The sequence below is a fragment of the Danio rerio genome, chromosome 7 (assembly GCF_049306965.1).
Source record: "Danio rerio strain Tuebingen ecotype United States chromosome 7, GRCz12tu, whole genome shotgun sequence".
Lineage (NCBI taxonomy): Eukaryota > Metazoa > Chordata > Actinopteri > Cypriniformes > Danionidae > Danio > Danio rerio.
This window is the reverse complement of record NC_133182.1, coordinates 14390172-14414622: the sequence shown is the minus strand read 5'-3', so window position 1 is coordinate 14414622 and position 24451 is coordinate 14390172. Positions and strand designations below refer to the sequence as shown.

Below are 24451 nucleotides of genomic sequence, written 5' to 3'. Positions count from 1 at the left end.
TGATCTTTGTAAGTTTTCTGTTATTCAGCTGCAAGAAATAGAAGCCATTTCTTATGCTGCGTTTACACTAGACACAGAAGAAGCGTCAAGCGCAAGTGATTTACATGTTAAGTCGATGCAAAGACGCAAATAGACATCCTGCAGTGAGAAACGCGTGAATGAGGTGGCGCGAATAATGTGATTCGCACAAATGAAGAACCAAGTTGAGCGTTTAGCACGATTGACGAGCTTAATGCGTGTTTCGCGTAAATCACTCCAGTTCGAAAAAAATCTGAACTTCCACTGACATTCGCACCACGTTAATCAACCAGGAGCTTGCTCTTGTGGGAGCATGATTGTGCGTCTGTTGTTGGTTTCCCGGTGGATAGTCCTCCTGCCGACACCCACTACAGTTCATCAAACTGGGCTCAGCTCAGTCAGAAGCACCGCTTGAAAGCTTCCATCATCCAGGTTAAGTTTCTGGAGGAGTTTATGAGCTCACAGAGCTGGGTGCACCTCTAAAAAGTGGACTCAGACACTGCTCCGAATGAATCGACGCTGTTTTTCAGCCTTCATAAAGCCATAAAACACAGCTATTCTCTCAATAAAATCCATGTTCGCCAAATAGCAACGAAGCTAGAGAAGCCCTGCCCATCATGTGAATCTGATTATTTTCCTGAATTTGACGCACGAATGAAGCAAGTAGACTCAAAATGTTAACGTGTCTATTTACACTTGAATAGCGCGATTTATCTACGCTTGCCGCATCTGGTCTGAACACAGCATAATATATCAATTCAAGGTGTTGGTTAAAACAAAAACTCCTTTTAATATGGAGAATATTCCTTCTATCGTGTGCCGTTGCTTTTATTTAGAGCACGGTTTAAATCAGCCTTAACACTCGATCATCAGACTCACTTTTGTTGGTCCTCAATCTGGCAACCTGCGCTTGCATTTGTTTTGATTCAGGAATGCAATATCTAGTTCAACCAATGGGTGTCAAACTTGCATACTGCACCATTTATAATGTAATTTACCACATTAGAAGCTAGTTCACACAGAATTTGTTTCTACATAAAGTAGTTGTTTCACACATAAATCTCTTGTGTAAATATCATTCTTAAAGTCATAGTTCACCCATTATCTCCCTCATGTGGTTTTAAACAGTGTGCGAATTATACATTGAGGATCAGAGGGGGTCAACTGTTTTGGTTAGTTTGTGTAATACATACTTCAGTCATTTGTGTATTTATTTTTAATTATATCTAGTTTATTAATTAAACATATTTAAGTTTTTTGCAATTTGAGGGATATGTAGTGTATTCTGATCTACATTATTCTCTGATTAGCTATTTCGAATGTTACTTAGGTTTAACTACCAAATATGCGTCTAATGTGATTTTATTTCCAGGTTTAATATAGATAAAAACACCTATTTTATGAGAAAACAAAGTAACATGTTAATTGGTGCGGTAGATCTGCTGCTCGAAAAGGTTTTTCACGAATAGACTCTGGTGCAATTATGCATTAACAATGGTTTGAACCATTATAGGGGTGGTCATTTCTTAATAAATCCTAGTCAAATCTATGCTTTACACCATGATCTAACTAGACACGATAGAACACTGCAACATTCAGTGGATGTTTTTGCTAATGAGACTTTTTGTCCTACCCAACCAAGACAACCATATGCATTGAGCAACAAAGGATTCTATTTTAGGAGTGTTTTTTCCCCCTGCAACATTGTGACTGGAACAACAGCACACACATTATGGTAATTATAATCTCGGGTAATGACTTAGTGCTTTTTTTAATATTTAATGAGTGTCATTTGTGTTTAAGTATTATTTTACGTGACCTTTTTAAATACTGAAAAAAGCAACAATGGATAATTGACTACATGGTTTTAAAACGGAATGAATGTTCAGAATATGAAGTTGATGTAAGCAATGTAGTAGTCCCTTACAGAATCTCAGTTTGTATTTTTTAATATTAGAATTATTAAATATTCATAAAATTGATTATATACTTATTTATTTTCAAGTGGCAATGTACTCTTTGGGTTCTAGTTGTGTCTTTGGATTTTATTTATTGCATTTTGTGTACTGTGTAAGGCATGTTTTTTGTGGTGTATTTTTTGTTTGTTTTTTTGTTTTATGATCTTTTTTCATGTTTTCTTTAGTAATTTAGTTTTTCTAATTGCTTTATTTTCTAGGTGGAGGCTCTCTTTGTATATTTGTGTTTTTCTGCACCTCCCTGCACATTATAGATTGTCCTCTTTTGATTTGTTTTGGATGTATTTATTCTATTTTTGTGCTAAATAATCTAAACTTAAACCAAACTAGAGGGAGAGAGTGAGAGTGTGAGAGAGAGAGAGAGAGAGAGAGAGAGAGAGAGAGTGAGAGTGAGAGTGAGAGTGAGAGTGAGAGAACATGCTTTTCTAAACATGGTGTTGTTTGGTATAGTTGGTATTTGTAATGTCATGTTGTTGAGTCACCTAGAGAGACAAATTGTTTGTTGCTTAAGTCATACTCCATCACATCTGGTTAGGATATAGGGCTCTATTTTAACAATCTAAGCACAAAGTCTAAATCACATGGCCAAAACCATTAAGGGTGTGTCTAAATTTACTTTTTCTATTTAAAAGATGGTTAAAGATGGTTAAAAATACGGTTTGCGCCCCAGCGCATGGTCTAACAGGGTTGTGCTTATTCTCTTAATGTGTTATGAGTGTGTTTTGATCATATCATGCTTTAAACCAATTAGTGTCATGTCCCATTCCTAGGGATGTAACGGTATTGTAAATACCGTCATACCGCAATATTAATTTTTTTCGATATTACCGAAGTCGCATGACTCGGTAAAACTATAGGTCTTCTGAGAAAATTTGCTCAGGTGAATGAAGTGAACGGGAGGTAGCTTAAACTACATTTCCCATCAGCCCAGGCGTGGCCATAATCCTTTGCGGTCTGTTGTCGCTACAGATCCAGTAATGCGGAAATGGAGTGTGCTGCTAGTAGCAGAGATGAAAAAAAGATGGAAATGATCGAACCTAAAGCGGGTGTTGTCGCCGCGCGCGTACTGAATAGCAGTGTTGTCGCGCGCGTTCTGATCAGCTGTGTTGTTGCGCGCGTATTGTAAAGCGCCGAGGGGGGGTTGAGCGCGCATACTCAAGAATGGTGTTGTCTACTGAAGGGCTGGACGGAGGTTGTGTCGCATCGCGGGGGCACTTTTGATCGTTTTGGAAGGGCACTTTCTATCCAAGACTAAAAAGGGCATGTGCACTGCACAGGTTGAGCCCTATGTGTGCACGTGCCTGCAAGTTGGGGAATACGACTAATAGCAGTCATGGGGACTGCAGAAACACAGCACACTGTTCAGATTGATGCAGACATGAGACCTCTATCTCACTCATGGTTTGTCTTCTCAAGTGGGGGAAAGACAATGCACAACGTTACCCACTGCTGTCAACATAGGCCAAGTCATATCTCTGTCCCAGAATCCTCAGTCCCAAATGATAGGGTTTTTTTCTGTTGCAGGGGACATTGTAAATACCCAGAGATACCAGCTTTTACCAGATTATATTTATATGATAATTTTCCTTTAAACCCATCTCTATCTAAGTAAGTGAGTGAGTGATTAAATGTTGAATGTGATGAGTTTTCAACAATACTAAATTGAAACTTTATTTTTTTACATGGTTTAATAATTTTTTGTCATTAAAATTGAAGTTTTTGTTTCAAAGCTTACAGATAGATGGCTAATTTGTATGTCATTGACACTTTTGGCACTTTTTTGGAGTATTTTCAAAAGTTTTGTTTTTCCTGTAAATGATTCAATAAATACCGTACCGTGACATTCATACCGAGGTATTACCGTACCGTGAAATTCTGATACCGTTACATCCCTACCCATTCCCCTTTTAAAAGTCAGTTGTGTTGCGCCATGGCACATTTGCTATTTACATGGCAACTTTGTAAGTGGAAAAACTGAACACTTCACTAATGAAAAAACTGGTAAACAGCATCTGCAGCGCAAGGATAAATAATGAGCCTCCTCCATTCGTTTTCTTTACTTTCTCTTTACTTTTACTCCACTGAAGACATCCATTAGCCTAAATATTTCATTTCATTTGTTAAGCTCAAATATTTGTTTTAAAACTGTTTCTAAACTCCGTTCTAATTTCCAGCAAACAAATAAATGAACAATAATAACGAAGTGTGGTCAAAAAAACTAAGTGAGTTATAATCAAATACACCTCCTATTTTTATGCCCCATACAGTGATGCAGACGTCTCCAAAACCAGACAGATGGACAAATCTAAACTTGTTTTTTTAACAAATATAAATATGCATATAATAAAAAAAACACAATTAATAATAACATTATACAAAAGCCAATAGTCATGAATAAAGTGGAAAAAAGCCCCCCGAAATGAAGAAGACATGGAGGTAGTGGTTTTTATACTTATGTAGAAAATAATAACTTTTGCAACATTTTAAGTGAAGTTTATGTATAAACAAGTTTCGAGAGGATCACGTGCTTATGATTGCTAGCGGCTGGATCCGCATTATCCAATTCACTACGCTCCAATCAGATGACTCCTAAACTACTATAAATACCCTGGGTTTCATTCCACTGCTATCTTCGTTTTGAAGAGTCCCCCCTTCCTCCCCTACTCCTCCTTCTTAGACGGGTTACACGGTGGCCCAGTGCGTAGCGCTGTCGCCTCACAGCAAGAATGTCTCTGGTTCCTGGCTCTAAGAAACTAGCAGACATTTCTGTGTGGAGTTTGCACTTCTCCCCGTGCTCACATGGGTTTCCCCCGGGTTCCCCGGTTTCCTCCCACCGCCTAAAAACATGCAATTAAGTCAATTGAACAATCCAAATTGGCACCATAGACACGCTTCTAGTACGTAGTTATTTTCAAGAGCAATCACTTGCTACAGCAAGAGAATTCTCGAGATCTACCTGAGCTCAAACTCCCCTCCCGCCTTGCAACGGGAGGGAGCCCTGGGCTCGAGGATCTCATGAGCTCAGAGCTCTCTCCCGGGACAGCATTCCAAACAAGCTTTTATAATTAATCATCAGCTAAGTGTGAACTCTTGAAACCTATTTTTTTTCATATGGAAAGATATTTGTGTATTGCTTTACATACTTCGTGTATTAAGCAATGTGTAGGCTTTTAGTCCTGCATAGGCGCATAACTAACATGCTCTGCTCTGGACTTTAGACCAGCTTTAGGACCAGGTCAATGGCGCGTTCTATTTCAGTTCCTCAAAATAGCAATGTGCCTTAACACACCTCCTTTTCAGAACAGCACACTCATGAGTCCACAAAGTAGCGCAAATGGATTTGCTATTTCAACAACGTGGCACAAAACATAAAAATTACTGTTGCACTGGTCTAAAAGTAGCAAAAAGTCATGCCAAACGTGTCTTGTGACTTATTGCGACGAGTGTATGATAGGGCCCAAAGTGTACAGTTAGAGATTCAGAGAGCAGTGGAAAAAATCACTTTTATTACTACTAAAACATTGATTTATTCAAAACCTCTTTCTTACTAGAAACACCACATAATAAGAAGAAACCTTCCTATAAAAACATATTACAAGAAGGGTCATTCAGAGGATGGTCATCTGCTTTGAAACCCATAAGTGCATATCCTGGAAGAGCATTATCTTGATGCTCAGAGGAGGAATGCTTTAAAGCAGAGAGGCCCAAACTAGGGCCCACCTTTGATTTGGCCCACCTTCTTAGTTTAGAGGAAGAATAATGAAGATGTTTTAGAGACTGTCATTTCTGATTGAATGTAACCGTTTGTTTATTTGTTTGTTTGTTTGTTTTTGATTGTTTGATTGATTGTGATTCCTAAGCTACAAAAAGCTAATGCAAATTAAATGCTTCAATTAAATAAGTCAGATTTTTAAAAAATGCACTTACGCCCCATTCACACGGGGCTTTAGCGTTAACGCTTGACAATGGGTGTGTCTGAAGTTGGGGCTTACACGATCGTCATAGCAGCGTCAGCTAATGAAATTAGTCAGCAGTCTGCTACTTTCTGAGCATATGTATTTGCATAGAGCAATCTGATTGGCTGACGCTTCCGTCGGCACTTGAAAAGTTGAGCAAGTCCCAACTTCTGCAGCGAGCAACGCCTCTGAAGCGGCGCCGTGTGAGTGTCAAAGTGAATGGGAAGCGTTGACGCCGACGCCCCGTGTGAATGGGGCGATACCATCACCCGTTATATAGACGACAGTGCAGAGACATCAGTGAGCAAATGAAGGCAAAGGCAGATTCTCCTTGACTAGTGTATTTAGCATTGAACTCCAATGTGTTATAAATGTAATTATTTGTGTCTGTTGTAATAAGTTATAAAATATATATTCCATTAGTTAAAACGATTCAAAGTGTTTTCATTATTATTATTATTATTATTATTATTATTATTAGTATTAGTATTATAAAAATAAATTAGAAAATTAACTATGGCAACTTTATTACATTAAAGTTGCCATAGTTAATTTTATAATTATATTTACCTTGTGCCCACGGCTCTTAGTGATATTTGGTTTTTGACCCTTCATACGAAAAAGTTTGGGCACCCCTGCTATAAAGAGAGCTGGGTGTTATCTGTGATGAATCAGGGGAAAGATTATAAAACCTGGTGTTTGGTTAGCCTTTGTGTCACACTCTGCAGCAACTACTGCTCCTCTATGACTTTCGGACGTATTCTTCGCAAAGAATAAAATGTTTTTAGAAGTAAAGCTTGTAAGACTATCTTGATCAGTAAGACTCTCTATATATGAAATAGCCACAACAAGATTTTCCAACACTTAAAGAGATTAGTAATTAATGTTTTTCTTAATCTGTTAAGTCAATTAGAATATATAGTATAACAAAAATGTATGCTTTTATAATTAGTTTAATTTTTAATGCGCAAAAGGCATATGGTTTAAATTGCATGCATTAAAGCAGCACTGTCCTTTTTTATACAACAGGAAGAACGAACACTTTTCCAGTTGGACGAGGCTATCGAGGCTTTGGATGCTGCTATTGAGTACAAAAACGAGGCGATCACCCAGAGACAGAGGCAGCTGCGGGCGTCTGGAAGCATGTTGACCCAATGGGAGATGAACCTGATGGCCAAACTCACCTACCTGTCTGCATCAGAAACCAGAGCTCTGCTTTGCAAATACTTTGATAAGGTCAGAAAACATCCCGGTTGCTTCATATTATCCACACAAGTCTTGTTTATGAACTTGCATTATGACACTTCTAAGTGGTGTTATGTTTTATTGGAGGAGGTGTGATCTATTATCGTTTCAATTGGCAGACCATCATAATTCTGCAGCAAATACGTGTTAAACGATAACAACACTGTCACTTGTGCTCTTTGTGTTTATCACAGCAACACGTTCACTGCTAGCATGTGTGCTCACATTTAGACAGTTTTGGCAAATGCAGACTAGCTTATAATAACACACAGTTTATAGCTTTCTCACATTGTTTTCAAATCCATGCTCCCTTTTAATAAAGGTTTAGCTGTTTATCACATTAGGGAAAGTGAAGACTGTGTAGCTGAGTGACTTTTGAACAGCATGTATTTTGAAAACCGCTTTAAATAGAGCCTTTTCACAAGACTGTTATGATGCGTTTTCTTGATTGTCGGTTTAAAAAAAAGTATTAGTATTAGCATTTGTAAAGATTTAATAGTGAAGTCCAGATCCGATCGATCACGCGTTTTTTACTCGATCGGATTCAGACGTTACCTCCCAATCAGGACTCTAATATTTACCGCTGAAATCAGAATTATTCGCGTGCCCTTTTTATTTTTTCCCAATTTCTGTGAACAGAGAAAAGATTTTGTTCAGCACATTTCTAAACATGATAGTTTGTTCTGTAGACTATCGGAAAAAAATATAGCTTAAAGGGGCTAATAATTTTGACCTTAAAATGTTTTTAAAAAATTTACAACTGCTTTTATTCTAGCAGAAATAAAAGAAATAAAACTTCCTCCAGAAAAAAAAAATATATATATTATCAGAAATACCATGAACATTTCCTTGCAAATGTAAAAAATAATAATAATAACTAAATAAATAAAAGGGGGGCTAATAATTCTGACTTCAGCTGTGTGTGTGTGTGTGTGTGTGTGTGTGTGTGTGTGTGTGTGTGTGTGTGTGTGTGTGTGTGTGTGTGTGTGTGTGTGTGTGTGTGCGTGAGTGCGTGAGTGCGTGAGTGCGTGCGTGCGTGCGTGCGTGCGTGTGTGTGTATACATATATATATATATATATATATATATATATATATATATATATATATATATATATATATATATATATATATATATATATGTATATATATATATATATATATATGTATATATATATATATATATATATATGTATATATATATGTATATATAAATATATATATATATGTATATATATATATATAAATATATATATATATATATATGTATGTATGTATATATGTTTATATATGTATGTATATATATATGTACATATATATACATTTTTTAACACGCCTAAATGTGGTGGCACAGCATTTTACCTCTATCTTGACTTCACACAGAAACAGCAATGTGCGTGGCATGATGATGTTAGGTTGAAAGAAGATGCCATTGTCCATCGCCGATGGCCGATAGACATCACAATGCTAAGCCGGCATTGTGATCCTCCACCCCATCCCCGTTGCAGCAGCAACCCACTCGCAAAAAACACTCACTTAGGCCCCATTTACATTAATACATATTAGTTTTTAAATGACATTTTAGAGCAAAAACGATCCACGTCCACACCGGGGTTTTGCCTAGCATTTCTGAAAAGCCCTCCTTCCACTCTATACCACTAAAAATGCACATTATGTGACCGCACAAACACACACTCTGTCATGCGCTGCAGCGTATGCACGTGTCTGAGCTCCAGCAGCCAGCGGGTGCTTTGAACACAAAACCCCAGAGAGCAGTGTACGTTGGACAGTTTATCAAGGATGGATTGCACTGCTAGATTGCGTCTCACTATAGTTGCTAAATGTGATATTTAATTCATCTGGTCTCTGTCTAACGACTCTTCTGTCTTGTGAATCTATCAGAAAACATGTCACAGCATCAGTACACTGCTTGAAACTTTCGCTTTCACGTTTATACTTGGTCATTTTAGTGAAAACCTCAGATACGGTTGGTTGGTTCCTATTGGTTGTGCACATTTTTTACCAGGCAAGTTTGTTGACTTATTTAAAAAAATAAGGAGCATCCTGGATCTGTTTCTTTGCTCTTCTTTATTCTTATTTTTTGCATTATAGAAGGATCGGATTTGTGTTTCGGTATTGGCAGATGCTCAAAATCAAATGACTCGAACCCAAGGGCAAAAACCCTGATGGGGAAATCCCTAATATTTATGTTGGTATTATATCATCCTTGCATCAAATTACAAAAAATGAATTAGCGCTTATGTGAGGTGTTTCTAACGCAGTGTCTATGGGGGCAGTATATTTAATATTATTCTCTCTTCTTGCTGACGTAAAGGCTGATTTATAAAGGCTAAATAAAGTAAAGTAAAGGCTGAAAAAGTGCATGCGTATGCTACGACGCAGAGTATGCGTAGTGCTGACGAGTGTGGACGTGACAGAGAGCCATGCGAGTCTGTTGGAGCAAGAGTTTACAAGTGTCAAGTCCCGTGAAGGAGCTCCAGATGGAAAGTTTTGTTTTGTGTTTACCTTATGGTTAAAGTTGTTGCATGCATGAAGGTTCCTGCCTCGAAATGAGCGAGTTTGAGCCACGTGTACATTAAGGTAGCATTCAGAAAAAAGAGGAACATAAACGCATCACTGCCAGCTAGCGTTTCGGAAGTGTTATTGCAGAGGAACACAAACAGCGCAGAAGTATAAATGCACGGCAATGCGCAAGGCTTGCGCCATGGGTCATGCTGATCACTCGGCGCAGAAGTAAAACCAGGCTTCATCAGTCTCGCATAACTTTTTTCCTTTTTCTGGAAGTCTTGCTAACACCATTCTGGAGTTTTTCTTTTATTACTTCAGCAAATAGGATTGCAAAAATCTATTTGTTGTAATCTCCCGTTCACTGCACTCTACGATTACTCAACAATGATGACTTCTGCTACTGAGAAAACTGGAAATGTGAAAAGGGTCCATTGGAAAATGAACTATTTGTTAATCCAGTTGGCCTCTAGCGAAGAATGTGTGTGTAATGATGCTTTGTATGTTTTGTAAAGGTTGTGTCTCTTCGTGAGGAGGAGCGCAGGCTGCAGATGGCTCTCGCTGAGCTGGAACTGAGAGTTGAGGAACAGCAGAACTTGGTCGGGTGGTTGGAGGCAGCTCTAGAGAGACAGCAGCTCGAGGCAGATCGCAGACTCACGCAGCAGCAGAAAGAGCACGAGAGGAACATCCAGCTACTGCTGCAGCAGTGCAGAGGTTTGTGTCCCGATGAAAATAAATGCCTTGTTTATACTAACTTGTACTATTTGGTATGGGCAACTCTGATCAGACTTGCCCTTAAAACCCTGATGTACTTTTTTTTCCCCCATTTTTGGTTTGAGGGCAAAAATATTTAGACCATTATTAATGTTTGCTAGATTGTTCCTAACGTGTCTAGCTATGTTTGTTCAGGTGAATAATAAATAATTAATGTATTGTTTTAAGAAAAACATCTCTCGTTTGTCATCACATTTGATGATTACGGTCACACAATTCCTATTTTGCGCTTCCAAACTTCCGTTAAAGTCCAAATAAACAGGAAGCTGCGATTGTTATTTTTTTTGTATTGAAACACAGTTCCTAGAGAAATGAAATATTAAATGAGAAAAGAGTGGGCGTGGCTTATTTTTTCTTCCATGGAATGATTGTATTTATTAAAGCAGGCATCTCATTCAGAAAGATCGGGAAATGACTTTTAGAAAAGTTATTACAACCTAACAGACTCCTCTTTACTATTTCTGCTTGTCTAAACTGACAGTTAAACTAGCACGGTTAAGTATGTTAGCCACAGGCACTATCTCAGACAGACGTAATCTGAGAAATGACTGAAAACAAACAGGAAGTGCATTTTCAGATTCTTCAATTACAGTTTACAAGGGCAAACTGATTTTTTTTCTTAATGACACGCACAGATGAATTGATCACCACAAAACTAGCAATATGAGCTAACAAAATCATATAGTTAGTATGATTTTTTGAGGACTTTAAGGGAACATATGGCCTGTTTCTACTGAGTGGTATAGTACGGTACGGTACACTACGGGTTAGGACAATTTCACTGTCAAATTGCCATTGGTTTACAGAGAAACATCACTAGCGTGCACACAAGCAAGAGATTAAAAAGTTTAAAAGAGACTTGCTGTCAGCTTGCTGTCAGCAAGTTTGATTTTGTTTTTATATACACAATTATGGCGTCAAACTGCTGTAAAAACACAATATTACACTCGTAGCAGTTCGATATGGCTGTATATCGGCACTTGTGGAGGCACTAAGGCATGCCTACCACCAGTACTGATTTTCAGCCATATCGCACTGCTATATACAAGTGTGTGTGTGTGTGTGTGTGTGTGTGTGTGTGTGTGTGTGTGTGTGTGTGTGTGTGTGTGTGTGTGTGTGTGTGTGTGTGTGTGTGTGTGTGTGTGTGTGTGTGTGTGTGTGTGTTTGTGTGTGTGTGTGTGCGTGCGTGCATGCGCGTGTGTGTGTGTGTGTGTGTGTGTGTGTGTGTATATATATATATATATATATATATATATATATATATATATATATATATATATATATATATATATATATATATATATATATATATATATATATTCGTCTCTTTTTCTTTAATTTAACAAATATTTGTAATGGACATTTAAAAGTCATATATTAAAGTTGAAGATTTTCTCGAGTCTGATATGTTTTGCATACTAATGAAGCGTTAGCATGAAGTAGATAAATGCTTGTCTAAAATTAAATTCTTCCTGTCATCAGCGTATGTGCAGTTGAGAAAAGCCTTATGCTTTTATTGTTGTGCAGAACATTCGTAGAAAAAGAGGGCTTATTTCTGGGGTGCGGCCAATGGAGGACTGGAGAATGATTGACAAGTGACAAATTTCATTAATGAATTTCAGTCAAATATTTCACTGAACAGATTCGCCACTTTTGATGCTCATAAACAATCATAAAGTCCTCATGCTGCAGGAATTAGGAGGTTTGCTGAAGGTGCAGCTGTGGTGCAGTTAGGGGTTTGCGTCTTTAATAAACAATGACAGTTTGCGTTCATTGAACAGTAAGAATGATTAATAGATCTGTATCAAACAGTCCCTTAAAGTAATGTCTCGCGCTCGGTTACGGAGAGCGCCAAAGCCCAAGTGAACCGTGCTCAGGCACACCTCTTCCAACCGAGCCAGGGCCGGCCAAGTGAACCTTGCCTGAGCCCAATTCAGAGCACTCACACTTCTTAAACGATTTGGGAAACAGGCCTGGGCATTGTGTGAGTAGGTCCTTAATGTAAGTTTTGGGTATTTTTTATTTGCAATTGGTAACATTTCATATGTTCATAAAGGTTTTATTTTTTTATTGTTTTATATAATTGCAAATGTTACAGTAAACAACAGTAGGCGATTCTCATACGTTATCTGAAGGGTACCATTGGTACCCTTTGGCAGTGAAGACACAAGCCTGATAAAGGTGACCTGTACCGCACCAAACTGTACCACTCAGTGGAAAAGGCCAATTTTAGGACTCCAAATAAACGTTTTGTCTGTTAACTATCTTTAAGTCCCCGTTGTAGTTTTTGTTCTCACCAAAAAATTAGAGCGTTCCTACATATGGTGTGGGATTGTGAGAAGGTCTATGAGATTTGGGAGAAATTTTCATTAATATTGTCTGAAATGATAGGTCATAGAGTGAATTTATTTTTTGTACTATTGTAAATTACATCTGAAGGATTTTGTATGGTCTCTCATATAATGAAGAAAATATCCAATAAAAGAAAGTGTCCAAAAACATCTTACAGTATTTTTAGGGATAACAAAGATAACAGTGGGTTTGGACTAATGTGAGATAGCGCTGGATATGTTATATAATCAGGGATAAATAATGGCTTCATAATTCACTGGAGCACTAGAGAATGTATGTCTGTTTTTTTATTGCAGTCATAGAAATATTTCTGAACCGCTGGTGTTAAAATATGAGGCAATCCTCTCCACAAATTCACAAATCCATCATGAGCAAATAAGGTGAAAGTATTGTCAATTTATTGTGTTTTCAGAGCAGATGGATGAGGGTCTGGCGGGGAGACAGCGGCAGTATGAGGGCTTGATCCACAACCTCAGCAAAGAGCTGAATTTTTGCAAAATAGCTAATCAGGAGCTGAACATCAAACTCAGGGAAATGTGTGGCCCTGTAAATCTCACTGGAGAACAACGCAAAGGTGAGAACAGCTGCTATTCAGGGGCCAAAGTCATGTTAAGTGTTGAGATTTTTTCTGCTATTGTGTTTTTTGTGTCTGTGTTTGTCTAACTTTGTTTTATTTAAGGTTTTTCTTTTGTCCTGAGATAAACAGCTTGTTAAAGGGACAATTCACTCAAAAATGAAAATTCGGTTATTGTTTACTCTCGCTTCACTTGTTCAAACCCTATTTGAGTTCCTTTCTTCTGTTAAACACTAAAGAAGATATTTTGAACAATGTTGGTTTCTGGAAAATGTTACTCTTGACATTTATATAATTTATATTTATAGATTTAATATAAAAATATCATTTATACACTTACCGGCCACTTTATTAGGTACACCCATCCAACTGCTCGTTAATGCAAATATGTAGTCAGCTAATCACATGGCAACAGCTCAATGCATTTAGGCATGTAGACATGGTCAAGACAATCTGCTGGAGTTCAAACCGAGCATTAGAATGAGGAAGAAAGGTGATTTAAGTGCCTTTGAATGTGGCATGGTGGATGGTGTCAGACTGGCTGGTCTGAGTATTCAAGAAACTGCTGATCTACTGAGATTTTCATGCACAACCATCTGTAGGGTTTACAGAGAATGGTCTGAAAATGAGAAAATATCCAGTGTGCTGCAGTTCTGGGGCGCAAATGCCTTGTTAATGCAGGAGGTCAGAGGAGAATGGCCAGACTGGTTCCAGCTGATAGAAAGGCAACAGTAACTTAAATAACCACTTGTTACAACCGAGGTCTGCAGAAGAGCATCTCTGAATGCACAGCACATCCAACCTTGAGGCAGATGAGCTACAGCAGCAGAAGACCACACCGGGTGCCACTCCTGTCAGCTAAAAACAGGAAACTGAGGCTACAATTCACACAGGCTCACCAAAATTAGACAATAGAAGATTGGAAAAACGTTGTCTGGTCTGATGAGTCTCGATTTCTGCTGCGACATTTGGATGGTAGGTTCAAAATTTGGCATCAACAACATGAGAACATGGATCCATCCTGCCTTGTATCTACAGTTCAGGCTGCTGGTGGTGGTGTAATGGCTTGGGGGATATTATTTGCCACACTTTGGCCCTATTAGTACCAATTGAGCATCATGTCAATGCCACAGCCTGAGTATTGTTGCTGAGCATCTCCATCCCTTTATGATCACACTGTACCCATCTTCAGATAGTTACTTTTATCAGGATAATGCACCATGTCATAAATTATCTCAGATTAATTTCTTGAACATAACAATGAGTTCACTGTACTCAAATAGCCTCCACATTCACCAGTTCTCAATCCAATAGAGCACCTTAGGGATGTGGTGGAACAGGAGATTCACATCATGGATGTGCAGCCGACAAATCTGAAGCAATCGCATGATATATTGACCAAAATCTCTGAGGAATATTTCCAGTACCTTGTTGAATCTATGCCACGATGGATCAAGGCAGTTCCGAAGGCAAAAAAGGATCCAACCGGTACTAGTAAGGTGTACCTAATAAAGTGGTAGATGAATGTATATGATATAATGTAATATTAACAATTAAACAAATTGTCCCATTTACTGTAATTTGTGTCACTTTGTTCACATGGCTGATAATTGAATATTAATTACATGATGTCGCTGCGCAGTTGACCACCAGCCAATCTCTGCATTGCTGATTATGATTTCGAGTATCTATAATTTTGTCCTTCACAACAAACACAGGAACACGTCACAGTCTCAGATCAATTCATCCAGATCATTTAATTTCATTCTTAAACTAGTTTGAAGAACCAAATAAGCCTGAGATCAGAAATCAAGATCGCTCTTGATTTGCTCTTCATTGTTTGGACTTTCAGAAGTAAAAGTTAAACCACACTGAACTGAACTAAACTGAACTTCAACTGTGAAATCTGGACTGACACAGTTTAGATTTACTACAACTTCTATGTTAAGCTGCTTTGACACAATCTACATTGTAAAAGCACTATAGAAATAAACATTAATTTAATTGAAATGTTAAAACAACTTATTTACAACCCCAAATCAGAAAAGGTTGTGACAGTATGGAAAACAGGAATAAAGAAAGAAAGCAATGATTTACAAATTTACTTTGACTTGTATTTCACCGCATACAATATGAACACAAAATATTCCATGTTTTGTCTGGTCAACTTCATTACATTTGTAAATTTTCATCCTTTCCTGTCATTCAGACCTGCAATACTTTCCAAAAAAAAAGTTTGGACAGGAGCAGTTGAGGGCTAGTAATCAGGTCAATTGGTTAATTGATGATGTGATTTGAAACAGGTGATGTCAACAGGTGATTGTAATCATGATTTGCTATAAACGCTGCATCCAAGAAGGGTCTAGTCGTTTAAGAGCAAAGATGGGGCTGAGGATCACCAGTTTGCCAACAAATACGTGAGAAAATTTTTGAAATGTTTAACAACAATGTTCCTCAGAGAAAGACAGTAAGACATTTGGATATTTCCCCTTTAACAGTGCATAACATCATTAAAACTCTCAACAGTTTTATGTCGAATCCACCTAAATTAGTAAAACCTAATAAGTTAACTTAATTCCTTGATGTCGTCCCAACACAAACTAATTGTGTGGAACCTTCTCTGTTTGTTTATTATGAGTATTGTTCATTTTTTTCCCTCTGAATCTTCCCTTCAGGTCTGAATTGTGACAGTCTGCTTTCAGCTGGAGCTCAGAACAGAGTGGCTGAAGATGTAAAGTCTATCATTGACGCAGAGAGAGTTCAGAAGTCAAGAGAAGAGATGCGAGAGCTGGTAAATGCTCCTCTACCGGCCACATGGAGGCGCTCTTCACTCCCCATAGAGGACCAGTACACCATGGAGGAGCTCCGGCAAAGAGCAGCCTGTGAACTGCCCAATAACCGAATAGTTCAGCCCGGTATGAATTCCACACACTGGAGTGGGTCAACATCACTTCCCGTAACGCGACCGCGGAGAGAACCGAGGAGATCCAGCCTCAACACAGCACCACTTTATTCCAGTTCAGCAATAATAGATGTCCGGAGAAATCCAGTATAGAATAGGACTTTGTACATTTCCAGTAATTAACTATTTTCAGAGTATATTTTATTCTGATTTTTTTTTTTATTAAGAATTATCTTGAACACAATTTTTAGCAAATGTAAATGGCTTTTTATTTCATACATGATGGAAATTAAAAAATAACTTGCCTTGACACGTGTTGTAGTACCCAGAACCGGTTTTAATCTTGAGATTTTTTTTTTTTTTTTTAAGGTCTCAGGCAACAATTTTGTATGATTTTATTTCAAGACTTGACAGGAACACCACTGTATGGCAGGCTGTTTTTACATTTAATCAGAAAAGCATACTAGTGCACTACCTGACAAAAGTCTTGTCACCTATCCAAGTAATAGGAACAACAAATAATAACTTCTAGTTGATCATTTAGCATCAGATGTGGCTTATATGAAAGGCAAAGGCCTCTAGATTACACTTGTTTTACCAAAATAAAATATGATCATGCCTTAATTTTTAATGATGTAATTAGGGTTGTAAGGTCTGACTTTTTTGCAGGACTCCCAGAGTTCATCAAGATTATTTGGATTCATCTTCAATGCCTCCTCATTCATCTTACCCCAGACATGCTCTATAATGTTCATATCTGGTGACTGGGCTGGCCAATCCTGGAGCATCTTGACTTTCTTTGCTTTCAGGAACTTTGATGTGGAGGCTGTAGTATGAGGAGGAGCGCTATCCTGCTGAAGAATTTGCCCTCTCTTGTGGTTTTTAATGTAATGAGCAGCACAAGTGTCTTCAGGCTGTTGATGTTGCCATCCACTCTGCAGATCTCTCGCACACCCCCATACTGAAAGTAAACCCAAACCATGATTTTTCCTTCACCAAACTTGACTGATTTCTGTAAGAATCTTGAGTTCATGTGGGTTCTAGTAGGTCTTCTGCAGTATTTATGATGATTGTGATTCAGTTCAACAGATGATTTATCGGAGAAATCTACCATCTGCCATTTTTCCAAATGATCTACTAGAAGTCAAGTTATTATGTGCTGCTCTTACAACTGGGATCAACGACAAGACTTTTGTCAGGTAGTGTACTTTTTTTGTTTTTTTAGATACTATTAATGTTAAAGTAATAAAGTAATGTTTGTTTTTTTAGATTCTTGTAGATTCGTTACGAACTAGTTTAAATATAAGTTATTATTAATTGGGTATTAGTACTTTTTTATACACCAGTACTTTTACCTAATAAATAGATCAATTTTTCTAACATAAATAAACACATGATAAATATACTCACTAGTATCCCTTAAAATATCCAATAAACATACTATTGAATATGGGCAACATGGTGGCTCAGTGGTTAGCACTGTCACGTCACAGCAAGAAAGTCGCTGGTTCGAGTTCCGGCTGGGTTAAATGGCATTTCTGTGTGGAGTTTGCATATTCTCCTCATGTTGGTGTGGGTTTCCTCCCGGTGCTCCAGTTTGCCCCACAGTCCAAAGACATGTGCTATAGGTGAATTGGATAAGCTAAATTGGCCGTAGTGTATGTGTGTGTACTGGGTTGCAGCTGAAAAGGAATCTGCTTTGTAAAACATTTGCTGGATAAGTTGATGGTTCATTCCACTGTGGCAACCCCTGATGAATAAAGAGGCTAACCCAAAGGTGAATTAATGAATGAATACTATGCACTGGTACAGGGTTCCCAGTGTTGTGGGGAGTTAAACTCCAAACCTAATCAAACACACCTGAACAAGCTAATTAAGCTCTTACTAGGTATACTAGAAACTTCCAGGCAGGTTTGTTGAAGCAAGTTGAAGCTAAAGTCATCAGGACAGCGGCCTTCCTGGACTGACTTTGGACACCCAAACTTCCAGGCAGGTGTGTTGAAGCAATCAACCTCAGTCCTTATCAAAATTACTAAACTGTTTAGAAAACTACAGGATTTTAACTCTTTAAAACTGATTTGGTGGGGAAAAAAACACAAAATGACGCATTTTCAATATAAATACTGTGGACTGGATTTTTTTTTACATTTTATTAAAGTTCTGGACATGTGAGACAATATTGCCTGATACATTGTTTTTGCTTGATTTTCATTTTTATCTCCTTAATTTACTGTTGACGGCTGTTTTTACCCCATTGACTTCCATTATAACCACTTTTGTTTGACTGCAAAGCCTTGACACCATTGAATCATGCATTTATGATTGTTGGTGGTTTTCCCTGTTGGGAAGAGGTACAATTTGTAATTTTTAATGTTGAACATCAGTTGGCGCCATTAACGCTTTAGATAGGCCTGTGCAAAAAAAAATAAAGCTTAGTTTCTGGATTTTCTATGGAAGTGTGGGTATGTGTTTCTGAGTTTGAGAGTGGTCTTTACGCACTTACTTTTGATGTGTCTGAGAAAATCAAAATAGGCATCTCAGCTTTCAGAACCACATGGAGTAAACAAAAACAAAGACTGTGTATTAATGCATCATCAAATGTGGTTGCAATGGAAGTCAACTACTTTTTATATTGAAAATACGTAATTTGGTGTGTTTATTTTTTAATCAAATCAGTGACATCATTTGTGAACTTGGCAATTAAACAGTTGTGATTATCTAAACAATTTAGTAGTTTTGATCAGGACTGAGGTTGATTAACAGATTTGAGAAAAAACTATTAGAAAAAAATATTTATCTGATGCATTTTTACAGCAGTTTGTTTTAGCATATGTTTTCACCCCTAATGTAACAAAAGGGTCCATTTAAACAGTGCACAAGGGGTTAATAGCTAAAGTGCTTGTTTGAATTTTTTTTTACTTGCAGTATATATTCAATATCATTGTGTTTTAGTGATTTCACGGTAACACTTTACAATAAGGTTTATTAGTTAATGTGTTTACTAACATGAACTGATCATGAACAACACATGTACAGCATTTATTAATCATAATTGAACATTTACTAATGCATTATTAACATCCAAGTCCATGCTTGTTAACATTAGTTAATGCAGCGTGAGTTAACATGAACTAACAATGAACTACTGTATTTTCGTTAACTAACATGAACAATTAAAGTAGTAAATGTATTGTTCATTGTTTGTTCATGTTAGTAAATGCATTAATTAACATTAACTAATGAACCTTATTGTAAAGTGTGACCGATTTCACTGCTTCTAATATTTAGGATTTTTTTTTTAGTTTTAATGATATTAATTTACAAGTTGGTAAATTTGAGTCTTTTAGATGGATTTTTGAAGGTTATTATTATTATTATTATTATTATTATTATTAAGATTATTAGTAGTAGTGGTATTGTTAAGGACATAATAATATTACAGTTTTTCTCAGTCCCTTGGTGCATTTCTCACAACACTATTTACATTTGCACAACAGGTCATGCATTTCTCAAAACAATTAGTCAATTGTGCACATCCTAGTAGCAGTTTCCCATTCTTTTCAACAAATTGCGAATGCCTTTGGACGCATCAATTGCTTTCATACAACTCTCTGCTGTTTAGAACATTATCATCTGCTTATGTCATGTCAGTCAAAATGAACTAAACTTGTAAATCCTGAATAGTCATTCTATATAAAACGAATAATCCTCATTTCATTACTTGAGTCTTTACATACAAAAATGTTAAACTAGTTGTCAAAATCTGTCAAGCTAATTTTTTAAAACAAATTTAAATCTTTATTTTCCTGAAAATGTCTTTAAAATTGAACAATTTGATGAATGATTTACAGACCTGTGTATGTTGTAGGCTCAGTTCCAATATGTACTGCAATATTGTGTACAGCTGTGCACAGCTCTACCTAAAGGGAGTTTATGTTTGTTGTAAATAAGGGTGTGTTTATTCTTTTGCACAATGCTGGGAATAAATTACGATTGCAAAGAGCAAATGCAGAAAAAATGTGAAACATACATATTCAGTGTCTTGTACTTAGATACCTCACTAAATGCAGTGATGTCCAACTTTACTGTAGTTTTCAAAAGGCTGTGCAAAATAATATACAGTGCTTGTCTTGAGCATTTTCAGGACGTGTCACCAAAATCAGACTTTTTTGCATTGAAAAAATGTAGAGTAAACTGAGTCATTTGACTGTCTTTTTTATAAACAATGCTGTCAGGACTTTTCATCTTGATGATTGTGACACTTTAATTGACATGAATACTTGCTTTTGAGGAATGAACTATCCATTTTGAGCTTGTGACGCGCTTTTGCAGGTTATCAGCTAGGTTTTGCAGTTTGTACTAATTGTTTTGAGAAAATCATTAAATGTTGTGCAAAAATGCACCAGTGTTGTGAGAAATGCACCAAAGCGACTAACTAAAAATGAATAATAGTAATTATTTTTACAGTTTTTCTCAAAGTATTAACTATCTCAACATGGTCTGTTTGTTTTAGGTAGTCTTGACAAAAAAAAAAAAAAACATATCCTGATCAACCCTGAGATCATGCAAGACTCTGATCTTTATGTGGGAAAAAATCTAAATTATTATTATTATCATTAATAATTTTAGGCTTGTCTTAAGCCCTCAAAGGCTTGCCTTGATCTCAACATGGCCTTTATTAGTTGTAGTTAGTGTTTACTATAACACAAGCCTTAAAGATCCGAAAAGAAATATCCTGATCAACGCTAAGATGCAAATCCCTAACTAAGCTGTGGTTTTGTGTAATTTTGGGTGGGAGAAAAAATTCGAGCCAGCCAGGAGTCGAACCTAGAATCTTCTGATCCGTAGTCAGACGCGTTATCCATTGCGCCACTGGCCCGTCTGAAGATAGCAGGGTGAATAGAAGATCTTTGGACAATACCCGACATGTAAATGCTGTAAGATTTGGTTAAGATAGTGTGGTGTACACATCAAAAACGATGTGAAACGTTATGTCGTGAGCGTAAATGAGTAAAACATGAACCGCTATTATCTTTAGCGTCTGTATTGCGAAAAACATTAGCCGTCTTTACGTTTTTTTAATCGTGTCTTTTAAATATTACTATGAGAATGTAATTGTAATCAAGCAAAGTTCTTGGTAAACCTGAATAATTTGATTTAAACCACTCAAATGCCTCGTTTTTCCAAAGTAGGCGATCTTTTGTCCTATTGCGCTCTCTTCTGCTTTATTTGTGTAGGTGATTTGAAGAGAATCAGGAATAGAGCTGCGCTCTCTGCTGGTACAGAAATATATTTCACTACTCACGCTTTACCTTACATGGTGTGACACGTGATTTTAGTTATTATTTTATCGGCCTCGTGGCCTAATGGATAAGGCGTCTGACTTCGGATCAGAAGATTGCAGGTTCGAGTCCTGCTGGGGTCGTAGCTTTTAGACTTTGAGATCTGCCTTCTGTTTGTTACATGGCGATGGCGTCGTGAAAACATGCTAATTACAGGATATTTTAACGATTTCGATCGTGATTTTTAAACAGATGTTTTTCTCCACCTACTTCTAACATTAGGCTTGCGTTGTCATATTGGGGTCTGGGCCAAACGTGTCTGGGCAGAAAAGTATTTCTGCATCAGTAAATAGTTTATTAAGATATAAAAAAACAAGCACATACATTTATAAGAAACAAACAACTAAATAAGACATTAGATTGTTTTTGTTTTTATGAAACAGGAATAGTTAAATTATCCGAGATGTGATAGAAACAAATTAATCAAAAATATACTGTGTAAAAGCAAATTTTTTTATAAAAAAAAATATCAGTACATTGAAGTACTGTGAACTTAATCCGTTTGAGTAAATGAAGCAATTTTAGCACAGTAAAACCCAATAAGGCAACTCAAACCATTAGAGGAAACTGGTTGATACAAACCATTTGAGTTAAGAAAAACTAACCTATATGAGTACTTTGAACTCCATTAAAGTTAAAGTAATGAGGTATTTAATTGACTCATTGCCTTCAACACTGAATTGAAAACTCTTCAAATGAGTAGAATTAACTTTGTGTTTATTTTGAGTTAACTACACTCATTTCATTTGATTAAGTTGACTGTTGGGTTTTACAGTGTGTATATATTTTATATTATGGATTTTGAAGAGAATAAACTGTATCTTTATACCCCCAAAAAAGATATTTTTACATGCAGAGAAGACAGTTGCAGGTTAATGAATTAATTTTTTAAAATGTATTAAAAATATATACTATATTAAAATTAACCTCAATATCAAAATTGAACCTAAACTCTACATTAAAAAATTACATAACCACAAAATAGTCTACACATGTTTGACAGTGCTCCGGTTTCCCCAACAGTCCACAGACATGTGCTATGGGTGAATTGAATAAACTAAAGTGGCCGTAGTGTATGAGTGTGGATGAGTTTGTAAGGGTGTTTTCCAGTACTGGGTTGCAGCTGGAAGGGTGTCCGCTGTGTAAAACATATGCTGCATAAATTGGAGGTTCATTCCTCTGTGTTGATCCCTGAATAAAGGCACTAAGCATGAATAATAAATTTTTTAGTGAGATTTATAAATAAGCACATTTGTATATGAAACAAACAAATTCATAAAACATTGGATTAACAATGTGGTAATAAAGCAATAAACTAATTCAAAATATATACTATATTAAAATTGCATTTTTTTTCTAAATACACAGGTAGAAAAGAATTCTGGCCCAGATTTGGCATATATCTGGCCCAGCAGGCCTTCATCGGGCACTGGCATACACTATGCGGCCCAAACATGATTCGGCAGGCACCGTCTTTAAAGCGGCACACAATACATGGGACAGATGTAAAATTTAGTTTTTGGCCCAGATGTTATTATTTGAAATGTGAGTCATGAAAGTTTGGCCCATCTTGACCCACATTTAAAATACATTTTTAGTTAGTTAGTTAACTTTATTTGTCCCCGTAGGGAAATTTCATTTGCAGCATACGCTCATAGACACTTCTGACATTAAACATTTGGCATTTACAGTTGAAGTCAGAATTATTAGCCCCCCTTTGATTTTTTTTTTTTTTTTTGATTTTTTGATTTTTTTAAATATTTCCCAAATTATTTTGAACAGAGCAAGGAAATGTTCACAGTATGTCTGATAATGTTTTTTTTTCTTCTGGAGAAAGTCTTATTTGTTTTATTTCGGCTAGAATAAAAGCAGTTTTTATTTATTTATTTTTAAATCAATTTTAAGGATTAGTTATTAGCCTCTTTAAACTATATATTTTTTCCAATAGTCTACAGAACAAACCATCGTTATACATTAACTTGCCTAATAACCCTAACCTGCCTAGTTAACCTAATTACCCTAGTTAAGCCTTTAAATGTCACTTTAAGCTCTATAGAAGTGTCTTGAAAAATATCTAGTAAAATATGATGTACTGTCATCATGACAAGATAAAATAAATCAGTTATTAGAGATGAGTCATTGACACTATTATGTTTAGAAAAGTGTTGAATAAATCTTTCAGTTAAACAGAAATTGGGGGAAAAAACAAACAGGGAGGTATTAAGAAACTTAATTGCTTGAGGGATAAACAATATTTTTTTCCTATTTCTCACACACCTGAAAACACAATATCGACGACCTGATGGTAACAATTGAAAGGTGTTTAATAAAGGATGTCTTTCATCACTGACAAACATGATTAGCCCTATTTATACTCTTTATTTGTATACACTATCAATGCTCTTTAGTTTTATTTCCCACAACTTACCGGCTGTTGTTACCACCTTCCCCAGTGACCTTTTCTGGGCCTCAGTAGCATTTCCATACTGACAGATCACACAAAATGTTGCAATATTCTTGATAAAAGCACTATAAAATATGATCAACAATGTGTTGTCAACATTAAAAGACAGTAATTTCTTTAAGAAGCACATTACTGTTGAAGCTTTTTGATATTTTCAAATAAAGAAATAAAATTCTACCAATCAGGTCACTTAGAGACAAAGCACACCCATAGCACATCTAAAGCGCAATGAATCATGCGTCTGTCAATGTCATTCCATACACACCAACATATCTGGCCCAGTTCAGGCTCAGTTAACCTGACTTCCAGACTTAGCCCAGATAT

General features: G+C 36.7%; 1 protein-coding gene, 1 long non-coding RNA gene and 2 other non-coding genes across 5 annotated transcripts in view; 2 read left to right on the top strand and 2 right to left on the bottom strand.

Annotated features, from left to right (window-relative positions):
- kif7 (kinesin family member 7) overlaps positions 1-16945 on the top strand; it is a 54842-nt gene extending 37897 nt beyond the window's left edge. The window contains exons 16-19 of one of the 2 annotated variants that reach the window (XM_005166379.6): positions 6980-7186; positions 10235-10433; positions 13258-13419; positions 16095-16945. In XM_005166379.6, coding sequence (XP_005166436.2) covers positions 6980-7186; positions 10235-10433; positions 13258-13419; positions 16095-16474 — 948 coding nt within the window. In that variant the 3' untranslated portion in view covers positions 16475-16945. 2 annotated transcript variants of the gene reach the window in all.
- On the bottom strand, positions 16692-20948 carry LOC141375318 (uncharacterized). Its single transcript, XR_012383179.1, has 2 exons — positions 19594-20948; positions 16692-19289 (listed from the first exon to the last, which is right to left on the bottom strand). It is a non-coding gene; the product is annotated as an uncharacterized lncRNA (long non-coding RNA).
- Positions 20949-21127: 179 nt separating this feature from the next.
- trnar-acg (transfer RNA arginine (anticodon ACG)) lies at positions 21128-21200 on the bottom strand. The gene has a single exon. It is a non-coding gene; the product is annotated as a tRNA-Arg (tRNA).
- Positions 21201-21673: 473 nt separating this feature from the next.
- On the top strand, positions 21674-21746 carry trnar-ucg (transfer RNA arginine (anticodon UCG)). The gene has a single exon. It is a non-coding gene; the product is annotated as a tRNA-Arg (tRNA).
- Positions 21747-24451: the final 2705 nt, after the last annotated feature.